Raw genomic sequence first — 24576 nt, 5'->3', positions numbered from 1 at the left:
AGCTGGCCATTCTAACCATTCACCCATCATGTTTCCACATTGCAATCTTCAGATTCCAAGATGGCCACTCTAACCATTCAACTATCATGATTCCACACCCTGCAACTTTCAGATTCCAAGCTGTGACCACTCTAACCAATCGCCCATTCCATAATTTACCTGATGTACTCATTTTAGTTACCAAGGGTTCCCAACCTTAAAACACTTTGTATTCATATTCATGGCATTTTATTACTTGGTTAAAAACATACTCAGATACTAGGTAAAAATACATAAGCATTACTGATACCCAGACATATAACAATTACTGATACCCAGACATTGTCATAACAATTACTAATACCCAGACGTATTGTCCAAAGCACCACATGTTCTAAAAAAAAAAGTCTAGTAAAAAGATAATTGACAGAATGTATATTTATACATCAACTATCATTTTTTTCATCAATAACGATGAAACTTTGGCCTTTTACAATCTAATAACAACAATGCACCTGTGTCCTGAATAATATATCAAATTCTTATCATAGGATCTGATGCATCTAATCAATTTCACTAGGTTTAATTGATTTTGGCAATTAAGTTATCAACAAAGGAATTTATCAACCACATCGTGATGCATGTCAACAGCAGCGAATACTGATCACAGGACACTTGGGGACTGTCTCAGAATGTTGCATAAGCTCAGGAAGTGAAATCCCTTCAACTATAAAAGGGGAATGTGGACTTAGGCTCATTTCAATTGATCAACTTCATTTTTACATATTGGACTATTTGTTTATGATTGCTTAACATTCATACATTTACCATGATCACCAACGATACCAAGAGATCTGACGATATTTTACTCAGAGTGACAACACAAACATAGAAAAGAAAATAATATGAATCAATTTACATACAACAAAATTTCAAAACTTTCATGACATAAAATGATCACGTTGATATTTGTACAAAATAAAATCAAAAATATTTTGTCTTGCAGAAGAGAAATGTCAGGTACGTATACAGAATAATATTTTAACTACGTGGCAATTTTATATCGACATTCAAGGTTGTTTTTCATTTATCACTGAACTGTGATCAAAATTATACCCAGTACAAGTCAGTCCCCCCCCCCCACAACAACCCCCACCACCACCACCACCACCAATCCAAATGTTGCACTCTGTTAACTTTTGCCAGGGGGAGAGGTCTAGACCTCAACAAGAGAATTTCGCTTCTTGAGCTTATGTGAAAGTCTGAGACAGTCCCTCAGAACAATTTCCCTGACTGACCGGGAAGACTATACTGAACAACTAATATTATGAGGTACGTCACCTATTGCAATAAAATATTCATATTATTAATCTCTACATTCATAACATCATAAAATGTACATAATACTTCAAACACTTGGTGTTCATTCTAATGATGTACTTATTATCATCAGATACAATAACTTTACATTTGCTGCTATCATAATAGTTTATTTTTGTTAATATGAGTTTTATTATAATCATTGCATTCATAAAATGACATACATCTGTTCAAGGTCTTTGTTAATGTAGGCATCATTGGCTATTAAGTATTTATCACAGTCTTTCTCACTGCTAAACAACAGCATAGGTCAATGGTCATAGGGCTGAACATTTTATACTCATGACAATATTAGGGCAACCCTTTTTAGTTTTGTATTTCTCATAACCTGCCTGACACAAATTTTCTTTGATTCTACAAAACAATTTTGAAAACTGACCCCCTTTGTAACCAGATCAGTAATATTATAATGTCACAGATTATTAGATCAGTGACACCATAATTTCGTATCTGGACAAAAATGATCATTTATCGCTGAAATTTGGTACCTCTCATGAAGCCAATGGATCACAGTTTCCTTCTGACTTCAACTATCATTTCTGAGGCATTTAGACGTTTATTAATAAGTATTATGAAATGAAAACATCTAGAGCATGTACACACATGCTAATTTTTTTACCATTATTTTTTAGGTACAAACATGTATTGTACGTGTTACAATGAGAAAATGTAAAAATAGATATAAACTCATGATACCAGCAATCAACAATACTTTAACTATATTACTGCTAGCTCTAAACATTCAATTTTAAAATATATATTTCATCAATTATGAATAGCCTAGACTAAACCGTCTAACATAAAGGTTATCGTCTTACACCCACAAGGCTTATCTATCCTTATATTCATCATTTTTCTCAAAATGATATAATTTATGAAACTGTTATGTTGATACATAACCAACCGACACATAGATTTTGCTTCATAATTTGGCAATAGTATATTATAAATGGTATTTTTAATTAAATTAGGGTTACACTATGAGAAGAAAGTAAAATCTATTCAATTTCACAACATGTTTACTATTAGGTACGTCCTTCACAATACAATGGATATACAGTAAACAACAGAAAATGACATATAGACTTTGCTTTGTAATTTTGTATAATAATATTACAAATAATGTGAGAATGAATGTTCATGGACTCTGGGTCCATACTTAGTAATGAGATTTGCACTCACCATTCAAAATATTTCTTGGCAGCAAATCGCATATTTTTGCCAATGTCTCCTCAGCATTGTCAGCGTGTACTTCAAAGACATATTACAATAGCCCATGTAGTACACTCCTGATGACGCTGGCAAAATTTTGAATGTACTTCCGAGAAATTACAAATAATGTTTAAATTAAAATATTAAAGAGCTATGTTATCAGTGACAAGAAAAAGAAAGTCAAATCAAACCAAATTCCCAACACTCTTATACCTAATTTATAACCATGAAATCTGTGCAGTCATATCATACCATATCATATCATATATCATATCATATCATATCATATCATATTATATCATATCATATATCATATCATATATCATATCATATCATATCATATATAATATATTATATCATATATCATATCATATCATATATCATATCATATCATATATCATATCATATCATATATCATATCATATCATATCATATCAAATTACAGCTAGAAAAGGCTAACAGCCTATATGACCTGATCAATGTCAAATTCTCCAAAAAAATAATCAATCACCAAAATATACATTTAGTAACAAAGTGTGTGAGTTCATGGTCCAAGTGTTAATCACAAAGTCCAAGTTTTTTGCAGAATTCATTATAGTATATAGTATTGATAGTATAGAAGACATGATGCAGAGTTTACTAGAATTTGATCTGTCTGTATAATGTTTAATATCTTGTTCCAATGTTATCATTAAACTGTAGGGAGTATAAAGTACTATAATGTCTAATTGTATTTTATAAACTGAATTTAGCCGAAAATACGGCATCTGACTTCAAATACATTCAAAAGAGCCAAATTCAGCTTACTAACTGTTGGTGTAAATAAAAGCCAAGACTAGTTCCAAATTCTGACAACAGTGACTGAATAGTAAAGTCAAACCACCTGGCCTTGTGGTGATTAGTGATTGAGTGACTTGATAATTAGAACAAGTATACCCAAATTAGTATTTATCCATCATTACATTGTAACCTATCAGTATCTGTCACCTTTACTGTGACTGGGAAAGGATTTCCTAGCAGTGATCCATCAATTTTGTCACCATTAGGCCAATAAACTACTCAAATTAGAAAGGACAGTACCTACACTCAAATTAGAAAGGACAGTACATACCATTCCCATGAGACTTTGTGACTCATATGAGAAACGACTAGTTGTAATTTGTCATTTTCTTGTCGCTAAATTATGATCAAATTTTTTGTAAAGGAAACTATTAGTAATGTAATACAATTACTGTAATGCTGTGCGACAGTGACCTGGTATTTTTTTTTCCTGTAATTGAGCACAAAAATGGATGAAATTTCTGACGAGTTTGACATCACAGCAGCCTTCTTACATTACAGAATAGTGTTGTGTGAAATTCACACAATAATGCAATAGACCATTTACATCCTGCACTCTATAACAATATCATCCAGTCCTATAATAGTAATAATAATTTTATTGTCATTTACATAAAATGCATTGGAAATTGGCTTTCCATGTGCACTCATTAAAAGAGGAAAATAAAATTGAAAAATAAAGATTGGAAAGAACAGAACAGAGTACAAATTGAGTTGATCTGCTTAGATGTACATTACAATTTTGTTATTTAAATCTAAACAGATAAATGGTAAAATTTCTAAAATGTGTGATGGATACAGCTTGTTTTGTAGATACCGGTAGGATCATGAACAGGCAAATAAGCCATGTGATCACAGAAGTAGATTGGTGATTACATTTGTAGAAATGATTGCAATTAACTTGATAAAACCTGTCAAATGGTGATAAGGTGGATATATTCCTATAATCAAGTGGTGATAAGGTGGATATATTCGATAATCAAGTGGTGATAAGGTGGATATATTCCATAATCAAGTGGTGATAAGGTGGATATATTCGATAATCAAGTGGTGATAAGGTGGATATATTCGATAATCAAATGGTGATAAGGAGGATATATTTCATAATCAAGTGGTGATAAGGTGGATATATTCCATAATCAAGTGGTGATAAGGTGGATATATTCCATAATCAAGTGGTGATAACCGGGTGGACACATTCTATAATCAAGTGGTGATAAGGTGGACACATTCTATAATCAAATGGTGATAAGGCGGATATATTCTATAACTAGTATAAGCAAATGGTGATAAGGCGGACATATGCTATAACTAGTATAAGAAAATGGTGATAAGGCAGACATATTCTATAACTAGTATAAGAAAATGGTGATAAGGCAGACATATTCTATAACTAGTATAAGAAAATGGTGATAAGGCAGACATATTCTATAACTAGTATAAGAAAATGGTGATAAGGCAGACATATTCTATAACTAGTATAAGAAAATGGTGATAAGGCAGACATATTCTATAACTAGTATAAGAAAATGGTGATAAGGCAGACATATTCTATAACTAGTATAAGAAAATGGTGATAAGGCAGACATATTCTATAACTAGTATAAGCAAATGGTGATAAGGCGGACATATTCTATAACTAGTATAAGCAAATGGTGATAAGGCGGACATATTCTATAACTAGTATAAGAAAATGGTGATAAGGCAGACATATTCTATAACTAGTATAAGCAAATGGTGATAAGGCGGACATATTCTATAACTAGTATAAGAAAATGGTGATAAGGCAGACATATTCTATAACTAGTATAAGAAAATGGTGATAAGGCAGACATATTCTATAACTAGTATAAGAAAATGGTGATAAGGCAGACATATTCTATAACTAGTATAAGCAAATGGTGATAAGGCGGACATATTCTATAACTAGTATAAGCAAATGGTGATAAGGCGGACATATTCTATAACTAGTATAAGAAAATGGTGATAAGGCAGACATATTCTATAACTAGTATAAGCAAATGGTGATAAGGCGGATATATTCTATAACTAGTATAAGCAAATGGTGATAAGGCGGACATATGCTATAACTAGTATAAGCAAATGGTGATAAGGCGGACATATGCTATAACTAGTATAAGAAAATGGTGATAAGGCAGACATATTCTATAACTAGTATAAGCAAATGGTGATAAGGCGGATATATTCTATAACTAGTATAAGCAAATGGTGATAAGGCGGACATATGCTATAACTAGTATAAGCAAATGGTGATAAGGCGGACATATGCTATAACTAGTATAAGCAAATGGTGATAAGGCGGACATATGCTATAACTAGTATAAGCAAATGGTGATAAGGCGGATATATTCTATAACTAGTATAATCAAATGGTGATAAGGCAGACATATGCTATAACTAGTATAAGCAAATGGTGATAAGGCGGACATATGCTATAACTAGTATAAGAAAATGGTGATAACTAAAGGTAAACATTCAATGTTGACAGGTTTTTATCATTACATGCCACAAGTGCACATTATATTTACATGACAAGTAAAATTGAAACTGCACTGATGTTATATTTAGCCTGAATTCTATCCTTGTGCAAGTCAGCCTAATCAACTATGTATTGTTAGTGTTAGGTTGACAATGTTTGTATTTCACATTAGCCATACATTTTATAATTGGATTACGTACACTATTCTCATGCCTGTTTTTATCACTAACAAAATCTTCTCAGGCTCAGAATTTATTAATTACACTTTTCTTTATCTTCCCAACAAAACCTTTAAGACACTGAGACTACATTCAAGTGTCTAACCCCATAAAATCACATGCACTCTAACCTCAACCTGACTTCAAGTGTTTTTGAGTAGGGTACATAGTAAGTAGGGTATGTGGTAAATAGGGTACGTGGTAAGTAGGGTACGTGGTAAGTAGGGTACGTGGTAAGTACATGTACGTAAATTCACTACTGTAAAACCTCTGCAGCACATGCCACTATGATGACACATTTCAATGCAATCAGCCTCTGGCTTGCAAGAAGGATAAAATCTAGCAAGTTCCCAGGGCACTTGATCAACTTGAAGGTTTCCAAACAACATTAGGATTTACAATATTGTAATCTACGCAAGGTTTTAATACCTGACTGTCCCCATCAGTTGCTAAGGGTTCCCAACCTTGGATACAATTTCTGTTTTCTTAGCAATTAAATGACAGCTTTGTAACAGCCACTGCAGTCTGCAGCAAGGGAGAGATTTGTATAAATACTAAGTACAGGCATCTCAGATGAAAACAGCGATCCAGTAGGTCTCCAAGTGAATACACAGTTATATGCACAACACTGTTTCTGTCTTTGTAACTATAACCTGCATGTAGACATCAATGATCAAATGAAAATCATGCCAACAGGAATGGCAAAAGGAAGAACACAGCCAGCCAGTTCACCAATTAGATTTAGCAAATATTTCCATCACAATCACAATCACAACAAACATTGTCATATTTTTTTAATTGTGTCCTGTAAATGGTATAGAGAAAGTTAACAGCTCCTTCTGTCACACAACCTTTATCTGCAAAACCTGTTTTGAAATATAATCATTTTTCAGAATGATCAATTCCTCATCTTTGGAAATAATTCTTCTATTTTGACTATTTTTACACTAAAAGACGAATAATTTACCAAAGTTGCAATTAATCATATCAAATATGAAAACAAATTTTCTATCCATGTAAACATCGTGTACCTAACAAGCATGTTATGAATATTTTGCAGTTATCACTAGAGTCCTACCAATGGGTTAACTACTTGCTACCCACGATGGCTTTCAGGCTACATAACCTGTAAAATTGAATTAATTAAATATACACAACTTAATTTATATCTCTCAGTATCAGTGTGATTTGAAATCAATTTCTGCAGTGTTTTTAAAGCAAAGAAATACAATATTTTCTTCTAATACATGACAGACTCATGAGTTGATATGACCTAACCTTAAGATTTAAAAGCTAAGGTTAAGCTCAGCCGCCCGGACTAGGATTAACATTTTGCCCTTTCAGGAAATGAACATAAAAAAGCCCTATAGTTAAATCCCAACACAAAATTTCAGAGGATCAAATCTGAACGTTCTGAATCTATTTGTCTGTATAATGGCTTTAGTTGGATTATACATTTTTTTTAAAATGGATATTAACATTTCTATATTACATAACTCCTATAAACCTTTACTGCAATCTGCTTAGGGATTGACAATTATGCATTTGTTTCCATCACTTTTAGTAATTGTGACAAGAATTTTTTTTCAAAATGAGCATTTAAAAATCAAATTGTTTATATCATTTCTAAATGCCAGGTTTGACTTCAAATTCTGTTAATAACAATTAAGTAATGTTATCTTTATAGTAGTAGAATAATGCAGGTACCAGCAAAAGTTTAAAAAAAAAAACATATAAACTTGGTTAAGTGCCCCTTTCAAATCGTTTACCAATATGTAATGGTGTGACTGCATGTCAAAAAGGTGTAATGAAATCATGTCTTTGAAATAATCAGAGGTTGTCACTATCTTTTGAATCAGGACCTGTTTCAAATATGAACTTTTTAAAATGTTTTATACTGACCTGACTGACTGACAGAATTACTTATTAAGGTGACAAAATCTGTTTATGGTTTAACTTTGGCATTTAGGGGATTTGGACTTTTCTGAAAAAGTGAACTGGACTTAGTGGGATTAAAAAGCTGGATTATTTGAAGAGATGAAAAATGCAGGGTTTTTTTGAATTATTGATTGACATGGTGACTGAAGAGGAGTATTCTTAATGTAAATAAAATGGCCATACTGTCAACACTAGATTTCTACCATCATGATTCTTAGCTTTGATGCTAAATTTAGATACACTTCACGAGCACTGATGCATTTTTGGGGGGACAGATTTCTGTGCAATGCGTAGCCCATTACATGTATCCACTGATTGGAAAGTATACATCATAAACTACATACAGGCTGTATGTAGATTTCTTTTTCCTTTGCTTTCTTTACCAATACAAATTAAAGTCCCAGTCCAGATTAAGATTTTGTTATGAAAAATAGTTGTCTGGCTAAGTGAAAGAAAAATGATGATCCTGAACATAGTAATTCCTAATCCTTATCATTCTTCTGATGAGATAATAAAACCAGGTTTTGAGTTTTCAGAAAGTTCTATTTTAACTTAATACACTTAGATGTGAAAACATATTCTTCAACAGCTTATTATACCATGCACAAGCCAAGTTGGACAAAAAAATATGGAATTTATACCCTGGTTGTTTTACATCATGACACCATGTGTCTAATGTCACTCAGGTTGAAATATGAGGCAAAATGTTCAAAAATTACCATTAATTCCTCTAGTTTTTCTTTTATAATGCTGGCACTGGTATAATTATTTTTATCCAATATTACAGCTGGAAAATACTTGTGACCTGAGGGTTATCTCACTACTGGTCAAGCGACTCATGGTGACAAACTGACCTTTAGGTCAATCAAATTTTCCTTGGTTGAACAAAGACAAATATTGGATAACAACATCTAATTCTTCATAACTTTGCAGTCCTTCAAGGTATTTAATATGGAATACACATTCCGACACAAAACTATAGCCAAACAGATCAAAGGCTTGCAATCTTAAAAGCTTCATATTTCATATATACAAACAACACTATGCATAATAAAAGTATCAAAATCTATATTCAAGAGCCTAGAATGATATATCTTCTGTTGTTTATACAAACATGTATGTATAGTAGGGATGTGTATATGTACATGTCATTCATCCTACCAGCTTTAAAGTACTCTGTTCAAAAACAGCTGTGTTATACAAACGCATGGTTCAGAACTGACATGATGTATTGTACACTAGTCTATCAAATACCTGAGTTGAATATCCTAGAAAGTCCAGGGGATCACAAACTGTCACTGTTGCAATATTACAGGTCAATTTCTATTCTTATGACATTATCTCACTAGTTTAGAAATGTGGACAATTCTACTGGTGCTTGAGATAGATGCACTAACCAGGTGTATACCTCATCTAGATGCAGCTAAGATAAGTAAAATCTATCTGAGATTCCCAGATATCCAGGCTCCTAGGGTTGCCTACCAAAACTACAGTACAGGGTATGGAAATCATTTCATCTTACCTGCTTTCCCCCCTGCTGATACCAGGGTTAAAAATCATAGCACAAACACTGTGGAGAATGTTAAGTGGTATGAAAAATATATGTAATTGTTTTACCTACACACAAGCATCAGGAGTACATCATATACATACATGTGCCACACACAATTTGCACGCGTGCGAACGCATGCACACACACACACACACACACACACACACACACACACACACTTAACAGAAAAGTGGTGAGATCTAAATATTAACCACAATGAATCTTGGTTCAGTTCCAGTGTATTAAAGTCAAATGTTTCAGCTAATAACTTATTCATAAACAAATAATGGTGTCCAGAACTTTAAAAAGCTAACACTTAAATTTTGAGTATGCTAGTCTCCCGGGCTAACTTAGATGGTGAACACCTCGGTAGCTGTACGCAAAAACTATTTCTATTTTAATTTTAGCTCTTTGAAAATTAACACAAATTCATATAAACTATATACACAGTTGTAAGTTTTCTAATGAGGTAAATTACAGGTTTCTAGTTGGTAATACTAAATGATTTTCACAGTCTATAGTTAACATACAAAACTATATAGTCTATACCACTCAATTGTTTGACAACACATATATAAATTTGCGGGATATTGAGAGGGAAAGGTGACTGGTTGTTAATGATCCATTAATGTAATAACTTGCTAAGTACCCTGACATTAAGGAATGTCTGGATCTTTCAGGCTGTGAGAAGGTTTGATCAGTATATTTGTATAAACAATAAACTGTCTAGACCAATCATTGTCAACAAACTCATACATTGTGAAATACATGCACTGAGAAGGTTTGATCACTATGTTATTAACTGCATGTAGTTGAGAAAGTTTAACAATATGACTTACCAAGCACAAATGGTCTAACACTACTTAATCTTCTTCGTATGTCCATAAGAGCAAACGCCATTGTGAAGCTTTCACGGTTGTTTGTCAAAAAAATAACTGTGACTGAAGTTTGCAATCAACTGACAGCTATGGCTAGCAAACACAAAATGTGACACAAACATAAATTGCTGTATTGATAAATGGTGAATAATAATATAGCCAATGTAAATATAACTTTTGTTTACCCCAAACCTGTAGACAGACGTGTTGTGCAAATTTTCAACCCGCAGTTTGTGTATTGTTGATATGAGGAGTATTTGTAGATGTGTTCAGAATACTAATAAAATTTGTACAACCAAGACAGTACATGTATGTTATGCAGCTTATACAGAAAGTGTAAATTATATTTACTATTTGGAGCCCGAAAATAATGAAATGCTGACTGAGGTACGAAACTAACATGTAGACAGAAATTCAATCGTTCCGTCTTTCATTACAACATTTTCATCATCTCTTGTTGAGTTAATAAATGATTTAATACTATAGAATATATAGGAAAAGGAAAGTTTTCTGTCATCAAAAAAAAATAAAAACATCATATACAAGTTGCCAATTTGATGTAGTAGAATTGTTAAACAAAATTTTTTTTTTTTACATTTTATACCCAAGTTGCTATATTAGTCATGAATTTAAATTTTGGTTTGGTGACATCTGTTGTACTGGTTGGCAATTGACAATAGTTGACTAATGGATGGATGACTTTGTAATCAAAAAGTCAATTTGATCTCTTCATTACAAGAGATGTACCTACAAAAATTCATGAATCTTTAATTTTTAGTAATTTTCATATAATGTCATTTTTATCAAACTTTCAATATGACAGAAAAAAATAGCTATTATTTTATGATTCCTATCCAAAAGAAAACTGAAATTGCTTTAAAAAGTACGGAACAAGAAAATCTTTCATAAAACTATGATCATGGTAAAATTTATTTCAGTTCAGTGCTTTACGGTACCATTTTGGATTTGACAATGTTTATATACACTTTATAAGATCAGTAAAGATTACTTTCCAATTTCTGTCTAAAAGATACTTTCAAAGTACTGAAAAATTAAAAGAAATTAAAATATAAATATTTATGTTTGTATGACAAATTTTGGAAGGAAAGTGAAAGCACTGATAAGAGGAGAGAGGTTGTTGCATGTTTGCTTTCATACAATATGCCAATAATAACATAATAACATATTTCAAATATTTTGTTTAGGTCTGCTGGTAGCGAAAATCTGAGTTCCAAGTCATTTTACCAGGGTTCTAAAACATAAATTATGTATACTGTCGTATGTTTGCTTTCGTAAAATATGTAAGTAATAAACCTGTTGCAACTTTTTTCTTGAGATTTGTATGAAGGTAAAGTTTGACTAATAGGCCCAATCAAAAACAGAGTCTGTAAACAGGCAAAAATGGAAAGATTCAAAAACAGAGTCATGTACATACTGAAAATGAAACAATTCAAAATCGCACATATTTGACCTCAGAAATGATGTACTTATAAACGCACTTAACTGTTGTGCTGCTTGCAGTGTGCACTAGCATTGTTTGCAATTTATCCTGCCTTTGGTGCTTTCATTGGCAAAAAAGAAAATTTGTTGTTCTATCATGTAAACCATAGACACTGTCTACCGGTGGGGGGGGGGGGGGGGATGCAATTAAACACATGACAACGAAAACAATATTATTTATTTTTAGCATTATCATTTGAAAACGTCATTGTGCACACCTCGGACTACTAAACAAAGCCTTTAAATCTTTAAATATTTTATCAAGGTTACAAAACTAACCCAATGTACAATGCATAATAATACAAACTTCACCTGATTTCAAAACAAAAATTATGCATATGAAACCCTTTAGTACTGTAGTAAATTCTTCCGCCATTCCAGTAACTGATAATAAAATAACAATCTCAATAGTCTGCCAGCACTTTTATCTATGTAACCATGGCAACAAATGATGAAACTTACTCACAACACAACCAATGGTTTATTATAAGCACAAATTATGACACCCACGCATCAGCAATTTACTGTTTTGCTGTGAGCACACATTGTATCATCACTTCACCTTCCATGGCAGACATACAAATTGATCAATTCATCCTTTCAATATGAGTGCACATGTACATGTTCATCTCTACCATGAATAATTAAATGATGCACTTGATTTTCAAACTGCATCATTTATAACTCAGCTGGGTGATAAGAAAACATTCATTATCTTTAGGAAATTCTTACTTTCTTATTTATTCATCTCCTGTCGTGTTTTCAGCACCACTTTCTACTTTTTATGATAATGAATCAAGGAAGGATTAATAATTCATATTTCAACTTAATTACTCAGAGTGAGTCTATGATCCAGGTTTGAATTATTTAATCGACCATGATGTATTCACCTACTCACTTACTTCATTTACATCAGCATCACTGTGAATACATTTCAAACAGATGTCACATCATATAAATATATTCTCACAAATTTTTAAGACTGGGATAAATATGATTACCTGTCAGACTTCCTTGTAGCAAGAAATGAACACGCTATAGGTTTGTTCTAACCTGGAGAGATGACTGTTGGAACAATTCTCAGTATTTGCAGTAATGTTTTACCTTATACTAGAGGTTCAAACCATAACAAGAAGGTCGACTATATTCTGTGCAAACTTATTGTAATGCATGTGTAGTGCATGGAGCCGAAGTCATATTGGTTTTGACCAAGAAATCGGAGGATCGGTATTTCTATCACGTGCCTCAGAGGTCGTAAAATTCTATTTTTGGCAATGAAAATTAGAGATGAGTTGAATCTAAAACAAACTAACACACTTTTACCTGTATAGTACTTCTAATTTTATGCTGTTTTTGTTAAATTTGTCAATATTAAAGTTTGGATATATCTTCCACTATGCATGCCCAGGTGGAGATGGTTTTTTTTAATTAAAATACAAACAAAATAGGGTACAATCCATCAAGTTTCAACAACAAAAATTAATGTGGATTATGTATATTGTCAGGGTTTACTCAAGGGGGGAGGAGTCTTGAGTAAAATGTATACATTTCTACAAGAAAATAAAGATTTATTTGTGTGTCCTAGTTCTGTATCAGACTATAAGGTTTTTGTAGTGTACATGGGGACCCCAACAAGAGCATGTGCGTCTAATGACTGCTGCGCTTCAAAAATCTTTCATTGGAACGTTCATCTCCTAATTAGCTTAATTTGCCTGTGTCTACTTTCATATCCATTGACGTTACTAGGTACACTCGATTCATATTTGTTACAGCATTCAATAAATTGTCCAAACCATTCAAGTTTTTGCCAACAAAAAATAAATATGTGACATAGGGTTTTATTACAATAGGCAACTCAGCAACATACCCCAGTAGGTACAAAAAGATAAGTTGGAAATTATATGAACAAAAAACTAAGAACTATTTGTAGTGGCTGGAGAAAGTGTATAGTATGCAGTTTCCAATATTACTAGAACATGATTTAACCTAAAGGTCAATCAACATGATTTAACCTAAAGGTCAATCAACATGATTTAACCTAAAGGTCAATCAATCGGTAGCTAGCTCATTCTGGTGAAAATTAAGAGAAAAATAAATTAAATTTTGTAAGGTTCATTTCCATACATTATGTATAGTTTTGCTTTGTTCAATGCATGTTTTCAACTCACTACATTCCATAATCCAGCAAATTTGACAGTGTACATCGTAGCCTAGCTACTTCATCATGACATGACAATGTAACATATTTCAAATTTCAAATTTGGTCATATTCAGAGACTATTTCACTAATGTCAGGTGAAAGTAATATTTAGATGTTGTTATTCCCCAATATTTTTCTTCCTTTAGCCATGGAAAATACAAGTGACCTAAGGGGGCTTTGTCACTCACTGCTATGAGTTGCTAGATGGTGACAAAACCCTTAGGTTGCTCAAATTTTCCTGCTGAATGAAGAAAAATATTGGAGAATAACATAATTATACTAGCGCCAGTAATATCAAAGAAAAATCAGGGAAAGTAATGGTAATTTTGAATGTTTTGACTCATATTTCAGCATGTATCAAAAGGAAAGACGTTATACAGAGTTGAAAGATATTATGTATTACATTTATCTTACCTCAAGTTTACACTTTTGTATTAACCTTATTTTGTTATTTTTTGTTGTCTATTAGTATTATTACTTTAGTTTATATATATACTAGTTGGTATTAGCACCAAAAACTTATCGCAAAATTTAAGATTATAAACTCAGTTGTTGACTAATAGTAGTTAGCTATAGGATCTGAACTTTGAGAAACAACATTATACAAGTTAGCTATATTAGGATCTGAACTTTGAGAAACAACATTATACAAGTTAGCTATATTAGGATCTGAACTTTGAGAAACAACCTTTACAAGTTAGCTATATTAGGATCTGAACTTTGAGAAACAACATTATACAAGTTAGCTATATTAGGATCTGAACTTTGAGAAACAACATTATACAAGTTAGCTATATTAGGATCTGAACTTTGAGAAACAACATTATACAAGTTAGCTATATGGATCTGAACTTTCAGAAACAACCTTTACAAGTTAGCTATAATAGGATCTGAACTTTGAGAAACAACATTATACAAGTTAGCTATATTAGGATCTGAACTTTGAGAAACAACATTATACAAGTTAGCTATATTAGGATCTGAACTTTGAGAAAACGTTACCTTTGCAAGTTAGTTATATTAGGATCTGAACTTTGAGAAACAACATTATACAAGTTAGCTATATTAGGATCTGAACTTTGAGAAACAACCTTTACAAGTTAGCTATAATAGGATCTGAACTTTGAGAAACAACATTATACAAGTTAGCTATATGGATCTGAACTTTCAGAAACAACCTTTACAAGTTAGCTATAATAGGATCTGAACTTTGAGAAACAACCTTATACAAGTTAGCTATATTAGGATCTGAACTTTGAGAAAACAACCTTATACATGTTAGTTATATTAGGATCTGAACTTTGAGAAACAACATTATACAAGTTAGCTATATTAGGATCTGAACTTTGAGAAACAAGCTTATACAAGTTAGCTATATGGATCTGAACTTTCAGAAACAACCTTTACAAGTTAGCTATATTAGGATCTGAACTTTGAGAAACAACCTTATACAAGTTAGCTATATTAGGATCTGAACTTTGAGAAAACAACCTTATACATGTTAGTTATATTAGGATCTGAACTTTGAGAAACAACCTTATACAAGTTAGCTATATTAGGATCTGAACTTTCAGAAACAACATTATACAAGTTAGTTATATTAGGATCTGAACTTTGAGAAACAACCTTATACAAGTTAGCTATATTAGGATCTGAACTTTGGAAAAACAACATTATACAAGTTAGCTATAATAGGATCTGAACTTTGAGAAACAACCTTATACAAGTTAGCTATATTAGGATCTGAACTTTGGAAAAACAACATTATACAAGTTAGCTATAATAGGATCTGAACTTTGAGAAACAACATTATACAAGTTAGCTATATTAGGATCTGAACTTTGGGAAAACAACATTATACAAGTTAGCTATATTAGGATCTGAACTTTGAGAAACAACATTATACAAGTTAGCTATATTAGGATCTGAACTTTGAGAAACAAGTTTATACAAGTTAGCTATAATAGAATCTGAACTTTGAGAAACAACATTATACAAGTTAGCTATATTAGGATCTGAACTTTGAGAAACAACCTTTACAAGTTAGCTATAATAGGATCTGAACTTTGAGAAACAACATTATACAAGTTAGCTATATGGATCTGAACTTTGAGAAACAACCTTTACAAGTTAGTTATATTAGGATCTGAACTTTGAGAAACAACCTTATACAAGTTAGCTATATTAGGATCTGAACTTTGAGAAAACAAAATTATACAAGTTAGCTATATTAGGATCTGAACTTTGAGAAAACAACCTTATACAAGTTAGCTATATTAGGATCTGAACTTTGAGAAACAACATTATACAAGTTAGCTATATTAGGATCTGAACTTTGAGAAACAACCTTTACAAGTTAGCTATAATAGGATCTGAACTTTGAGAAACAACATTATACAAGTTAGCTATATTAGGATCTGAACTTTGAGAAACAACCTTTACAAGTTAGCTATAATAGGATCTGAACTTTGAGAAACAACATTATACAAGTTAGCTATATTAGGATCTGAACTTTGAGAAACAACCTTATACAAGTTAGCTATATTAGGATCTGAACTTTGGGAAAACAACATTATACAAGTTAGCTATAATAGGATCTGAACTTTGAGAAACAACATTATACAAGTTAGCTATATTAGGATCTGAACTTTGGGAAAACAACATTATACAAGTTAGCTATATTAGGATCTGAACTTTGAGAAACAACATTATACAAGTTAGCTATATTAGGATCTGAACTTTGAGAAACAAGTTTATACAAGTTAGCTATAATAGAATCTGAACTTTGAGAAACAACATTATACAAGTTAGCTATATTAGGATCTGAACTTTGAGAAACAACCTTTACAAGTTAGCTATAATAGGATCTGAACTTTGAGAAACAACCTTATACAAGTTAGCTATATTAGGATCTGAACTTTGAGAAACAACATTATACAAGTTAGCTATATTAGGATCTGAACTTTGAGAAACAACCTTTACAAGTTAGCTATAATAGGATCTGAACTTTGAGAAACAACATTATACAAGTTAGCTATATTAGGATCTGAACTTTGAGAAACAACCTTTACAAGTTAGCTATAATAGGATCTGAACTTTGAGAAACAACATTATACAAGTTAGCTATATTAGGATCTGAACTTTGAGAAACAACATTATACAAGTTAGCTATATTAGGATCTGAACTTTGAGAAACAACCTTTACAAGTTAGCTATATGGATCTGAACTTTCAGAAACAACCTTTACAAGTTAGCTATATTAGGATCTGAACTTGGAGAAACAACCTTATACAAGTTAGCTATATTACGATCAGAACTTTGAGAAACAACATTATACAAGTTAGCTATATTAGGATCTGAACTTTGAGAAACAAGTTTATACATGCCACTATAGTCATTAGGAATCCATAAGTACTAGGTGAGTGCCTTGGGTTGGATTAGAGGGATTTCAATGCTTCAAGTCACATGACATGTGACATTTGTGGGATTGAATCCTGGCTGCATGCAACATTTGTTGTTTTTACAGCAGAACACTGGGGATGTAGGTCAATTATCCTTAGGTTGGTCAACGATATCTCTCAGTTGAAAAGTGTTTATTAGGCAAAAAAGAAAAGAAAAAAAGAATTGTTTCTGGTCAGTATGTGCATCACTTAAATACCTCCACGCTTGTCTTTTTTTTGTGTGTGTTTGTCCAGCTGGTGCAGTCTGCAGATCTGTGGGGAAACACAAAAATAACCTTCCCTACTTCGGTGAAGACAACTGCAGAGCCAGTCATGAACAAGCAAATGACATCTGCCCCACATACACAATTGCTCTAAAGTACTACATAAAAAGAACAGTAACTGTCATAAATAGTAGACTGAGTGACAGGTTTGTTGAGAATTTAAAAAAAGAATTGCACATCACACCACTTTAAACAAACTCCTGACTAGAAACAATTGTCTTCTTTTTTTTTGCCTTATACCTGTATAAACCTAAAGGACCATTATGAATTAGAACTAAAATTTTGGTATGAAAAACTGTTGCCTGGGATACAGTTGGTCGAGGAGAAGAATATAATCCCATGTAATCTTCATGGCTCCACTGATATCTATACCCAGGATTCAATACTTGGCCGATTAAAACATTAGTTTCAAATTTGTGTAGTACCTGCCTGTGGTGACATAATGTGACATCCAAAGAGATTTAATATATTAACTTTCCATTTTATTATGCATCATAGATAAAGTTAGACTTTTGAACTTTTGTTTTAGGAGAAGGTGAGATTTGTTCTAAAGGAACAAAGTTTGCTTCCTGAGCTTACGAGATAATATAAGGCATAGTGTTCCAGAGGCTGTTAACATGTTATCTGTAAGTATATCAGAGTTTATTGATTATTCCTTTATATTCAAGGTATAATAGTTATCTTAAGAAAGACCTAATTGCTAAGAGGATCGTTTTCTTTTGCCGTTCACACGTTCAACTGTCTCTCTTGCTACATGAAATTCTACACAGATTAGAATGTGTGAACATTTTGTCAGTAGGTAGTATATGCAATACAAATGGTGAGGGCTACATTTCATAATAACTGTAATATCCTTTCTTTCATGCACTCCATTAGTCTATTAAACAGTGGCTGATTTCTAACTTTACAGCTAAGATTACCATTGTGCTAATTCTGACTACAACAAAACTCCCATGACACCTCAACATCGTCTGACTGGACAAAAATCATACCAACGTTGTTAGATTTCATTGCCAGACTCAGCAGACAAATATCCAAGAGACCATTGCTAAATCAGAGTGGCTTGACAAAACATGTTATTTTAACAAGTTCACATGTTATCGTCTGGCACAACAAGAACTGACCTACAATTGTTACATTAGTCAACTGACTGTCTAAAAAATATCCAAATAAACGTCCCAATATTTAGTTTACCTTAAAGTTCAAGTGTTGTCAAGTTGTACATTAATATTTAACACTGTCAGTGCAAAGAAAGTGTAGCAATGTTGGTTAAGAGGTAATGTCATGCCAGACAATTAATGAGGCAAAGTTGGTAAAGATTCACCACTAGATAACAGTACACTTGTATGGTTTCAGTCATCACCACTCCATATGTTACACTTGTATGGCTTTAGTCATCACCACTCTATAAGGTATACACTTGCAGGGCTTCAGTCGTCACCATGCCATCCCGCACCAGTACACTTGTAGGACCAATTATCACCACATACTCCATACAATACACTTGCAGGGATTCATGCAGCCACACTACCATACAGTACACTTGTAGGACTTCAGTCATCACCACTCCACAGTATACTTCTTGGACTTTATTCTGATAACCACTCGATCCATACCAAATCGAAGTAGTTTCTCTTGTCCCCACATGCACTAAACCAGCTTGAACTGATTTAAATGAATTAATTTGAATTACCACCTTAGGGGTTGGTTTCGCACCAATTCCACGTTAATTGGTTGAGAACAGATACAATAGCAAAACTGATGAATTGAAAGCTATTGCTCACTTTTCTCGTGGGGACAAGAAATGATTTTGAACTGATTTAACTGAATCAATTCAATTTGAATCAGATTGAAATTGATTCAGGTGGGGACAGGACTATATGATCATCCTTCCCACATTGTACTTGTAGGGCTTCACCTACCCATCCCCCCCCCCAGCCCCCCCCCCCCCTCACCGCCCCCGGTTAATGTGTAGTACTTGACATTCAGGCCCAAAGTGATCAGACTACATTGACATATACTATCAATTCTTCAGTCATCACCATTCCGATAATACACTTACAAATACATATTCATTCATGAATAGTCTCATTTAACCAAACTCTCGCCACTGGGGGCTCAGCCTAAAAGACCACCCCAAGCGAGAGTCTGGAGAAATGAAATTCCAACTCCTCCTCGCAGGAAGAAGCTTCTAGAGCAGTGCATGCTGGGGTAATACTTCACATCCAACATTGCAGGCTAAACGATTGTGATACATCAAACAACAAACAGGCCTTGTAAGCCCATTTTTTATAACTTATTGGAAGAAATGTACTGTGTGACTTCTGACATGGAGTAGTTGGAATATGCATGGTTTCCCAAGACTCTCGCTTGTGGTGGTCTTTTAGAAGAGACCTGAGAGGAAAGAGTCTGGGTAACCAAGACTAGCATATGAAATACAGCTTCAAACTATTTATCATACACTATGAAAACTTAATTCTGCATGGATCTCAACATTAATTATTTACAGTCTAATAATTAATTGACTTGACTCTGAAGCAAATTACTTAAGCATAAATTGTCCAGTCTAACTGCCAACACTTTACTATAATTAGATTATTTCCAAGTCCTGCAAGGTCACTCTTAAACTTTTCTTGTACTTCTTAATTAATTTTTTGTCTGTACTCCAAGTATTCTCCATGCAGATTCAGCTATGAGTATACGATATGTTCATGTTTCAAACTAACACAATCTATAATTTATCCCATACACAGGCATATGTAGTGTTTACAAATTTAGATATACACATCTCAACAAAAAACACACATTAAAAATTAATAAAAGGTACATAATTTATGATCATTTATATTCTGATAGGAACCCAGTCAATATACAGTCTTGGTGTGATACTGACAACTGCCAGACAGGAAAACCACAGCAAATAGATTTGGTGTAACAAACATCACACAAGAAAACCACAGCTGACAGATTTTGTGTTTTTGCACCATGCAAGAAAACCACAGATGACAGATTAGATGTAAAAACACCATGATGCAAACTACAGAAGACAGACTGGATGTAAAAACACCATCAAGAAAACCACAGCACTATTACAACAATTGGTACCATATGATAAAACCATGAAATACAGACTTGGTGTTAAAAAACCTCAGACCAATTGTATTGAAATAGAACCATACAGCAATACCCAGACCAATAGTGTTAAAATAGAAACAGCAATACGACAGCAGACAGATTAGAGTGCCCTCTATCCTAACTCCAGGGGCAGTCAGAAGTCACAAGAGGGCTCATTACTTATCCTGTCACCAGTTATGGTAAAAATTTAACTGCGCCAGAAATATCTATAGCAGCCATTCAATAATGTAGTAGATTATCAGGATTTGTACTGAAGTCAATAACATCTACTCATGACTTTAATACCATTTAGTTCAAAACATTACTGTCATTCGTTAATATGAAATCTCCTTTCTCTCATGTCTAGGGGTTCAAACACCTTTAGTGTTTGCCAGTCATTTATTGAGGTTCCCTACAGTGCACTGTTTCTGTTAAAGGCAGTAAGAAGGTAAATCTACTTGAGTTTACCAGTCATAACCCTTACAAGTGCTTTATGGGTGAAGTAAATAAAACTGCTTGAGTCCTTCAGTATCAGTGTTTGATAGTGGGTAAAATCTCCAGTCATTTTCCCAGGGTTCCCTGCCAGTGTTTTATGTAAAGGGTGGTTAAACTAGGTGAAATCTACCTGAGTTTCTGAGTTATCTTTTACCAGTTTACCTACCAATGTTGTTGTTCTTGACAGTGCAGATAAAATAGCTACCTCAGTTCCCCAATCATTTTTACTGAGGTTCCCAAATTCTAAAATAATCAAAACATGTAAAGATGTTTTATCTGATTTGAATTGTCAGGGGTTACAACTGAACACTGCAGCTTCAATAACACTTCATGGTTGTTATACATTCACAAGCTGTTGATTGTTGTTGTCTGGTGAACGATAATTGGGTCAAAATTCTGAACACAACTTACTTTTGCTATCATCCAGTCCAGTCACTACTTGTAGAAGGGTGTACGTCCTCTAGGATAAATACAGCAGCATATTTATCTAAGACTAGTACAATTGTTACCCCAGTACAGACCTATATCGGCACAATGACCACACATAACCTCAACTCCCTGGGAGTATACATTTGTACATAAACACAAATTCCACTTGACATGTCAATCAGGGAAAGTGGATACTTCAAATACAGCTGTCCAAAATCACTTTTTAAAAAAGTGAAATTAGTGACCCCTTAATTATTTAGTCACCAATACAAAAAGATAAAGTAGTAAGTTTTGTTTGAACTCAATTTACAATTATACAATTTTGAAGAAAAAATCTGTTACTGAAAGTGCTTTTTTCTTTTGTATAGCTTTGCTTTCTTCACGGAGTATTTAGCATCTTCTTTCAATGTTCTGACTTACAAATGTATTTTGTTTTCAACCTTTTGACTTCTACAAATGGACTATCCCAATTCTTTTCAGCTTTCTGACTTACAAATGGGGAAAAAATAAATTTGTATTTTGTTTTCAACCTTTTGACTTCTACAAATGGACTATCTCAATTCTTCTCAGCTTTCTGACTTACAAATGTGGCAAAAAATGTTAAGATTTAAAGTACAAGAAAGAATAGTTAGGACAAAATATCTCAGCTAAGAATCTAAAGGATGGAGGAAGTCATTACATTTAATGATTCATGTGTTTGCCAAATGTACCTTTCAGTTGAAAATGAAAACCAAATTTATCAAATTAAAATGCTGAAGTGGTAAAATGTAACACCCCAGAGTAAAGTGATATGGTTGTGTAACAGATAGTGCTTGCATGATGGTTATTTCATAAAATTTAATTGCTTGCAGGTTATGCGTCTGCCTATCTTGAGAAATCCTAATAAACAACAAAAAGGTAGGCTTGATACTTTCCCTGTGGCATCTTTTATGTCTTTCATTATCTTATATATTGCAAAAAAATATATAAAGAAATATAGAAGAACATAATTCCCAGACTGTTGACTATTACATCAGTAAATGTTATTGAAATAATGCTACATTCTGCAGAAATTCAATCTTTTTTTATTAAGTTTTGAAAAACAAATACTGATGATAACATAATGATGTGAGGTATATATTGGAAAGCTTTCAGTTATATGAACTCATAAACCTGTGATTATGATTCCTTTTAATGTCTAATAGACAGTTCAGTAGCAGACTGGTGGAGGTATAAGATTCAACAATCTATTTCAACGAATCCATGCAGTTGTTTTCACCCCGATACTAACAGTAACATAATGTACAAATAGTGTAGCAATCGACAATCATACGGTTGCAGGCAACCAGCCATTCTATACAGCCTGAAATCCACACTGTCACGTTTTATGGTACTTATAAACAACATAAATGGGTTGATCATTGATTTTCTATGTATGACATGAAGGAAAACATATCCTCATTGTATTTTCCAGAGAAACTTTCCTGCACTACAAAATATCAAAAGAAATCAATAATCATACATTTGCTACTTGTGGTGTTAAAATGAATATATTGTCTATTTTCTACCCATTTGAAGTAATTATTTGCACACCAGAACACAAATGACTTTAAGAATATGTAAATGTGACACTAATATCAAATGACTACATGTGTAATAATGTACATGATATCATGAATATTCAAATAGAATATCAATATGTAAAAAAATCAGTATCCCAAATGATTCATAATTTCAGCTTATAAGTACATTATTTCTAGATAAAATGGACCTCTAAGTCTAATTGACATGCAGTGTCAAATTATTGGAATTTTAAAAATACTTCTGTAAACGTATTGTTGGTTGTCTGATTGAAAATATACTATCCCACTTTCACCTCATGCTGATTGAAGTTTTCAATATGCTATTCACACTGTGCTGTCATAGTACAGATATCATCAAATATTAACAAATGTTATATTTGACACACTATCGTTACCATGACAACCGTTATCAATTTTTCAACTCACACAGCTGAGTCTGCATTCAAAAATCATTTCTAGATATTCTGATACTGAGGACATCTTTCTTGTCTTTTTGAACAGCTACTTTTCGAGCCTGAAATATGTCTTTGATGTTTCTGTTAATACATTGCTCCATATGGGGTAGTGAGTGGTTACATAGGTGGCCCACCAACTGGGGTAGTGAATGGTTACATAAGTGGCCCAACAACTGGGTCTTTCAGTCTAAAACTACTTAAATTCTTTTCCTTTCTTTTGCTTTTCTTTTCATAAATTGAATTTTGAATTGAGTATAAGATGTACATTCTTTCCAAAACATCAGTATTCAACATACTGATAAACTGACCAGTGTGGAAAAGTTTTTAGATTGATAGATAGATTGGTTGGTTGGTGGTTGGTTGGTTGGTTGATTGGTTGATTGATTGATTGATTGGTTGGTTGGTTGGTTGGTTGGTTGGTTGGTTGGTTGGTTGGTTGGTTGGTTGGTTGGTTGGTTGGTTGGTTGGTTGGTTGGTTGGTTGGTTGGTTGGTTGGTTGGTTGGTTGGTTGGTTGGTTGATTGATTGATTGATTGATTGATTGATTGATTGATTGATTGATTGATTGATTGATTGATTGATTGATTGATTGATTGATTGA

General features: G+C 33.0%; 1 protein-coding gene across 2 annotated transcripts in view; it reads right to left on the bottom strand.

Moving 5' to 3' along the window:
• Nucleotides 1-24576, bottom strand: part of LOC144446149 (calsenilin-like) — a 156866-nt gene that overhangs the window by 116646 nt on the left and 15644 nt on the right. The window contains exon 1 of one of the 2 annotated variants that reach the window (XM_078135873.1): nucleotides 10459-10593. The exons of the other annotated variant lie outside the window; for it this stretch is intronic. Coding sequence (XP_077991999.1) covers nucleotides 10459-10519 — 61 coding nt within the window. The 5' untranslated portion in view covers nucleotides 10520-10593. Of the gene's footprint in view, nucleotides 1-10458; nucleotides 10594-24576 lie in introns of those variants that run through there. 2 annotated transcript variants of the gene reach the window in all.

This window comes from Glandiceps talaboti, chromosome 15 (assembly GCF_964340395.1).
Source record: "Glandiceps talaboti chromosome 15, keGlaTala1.1, whole genome shotgun sequence".
Lineage (NCBI taxonomy): Eukaryota > Metazoa > Hemichordata > Enteropneusta > Spengelidae > Glandiceps > Glandiceps talaboti.
The sequence above is the reverse complement of the archived record's forward strand: the minus strand, read 5'-3'. Positions and strand labels throughout refer to the sequence as shown.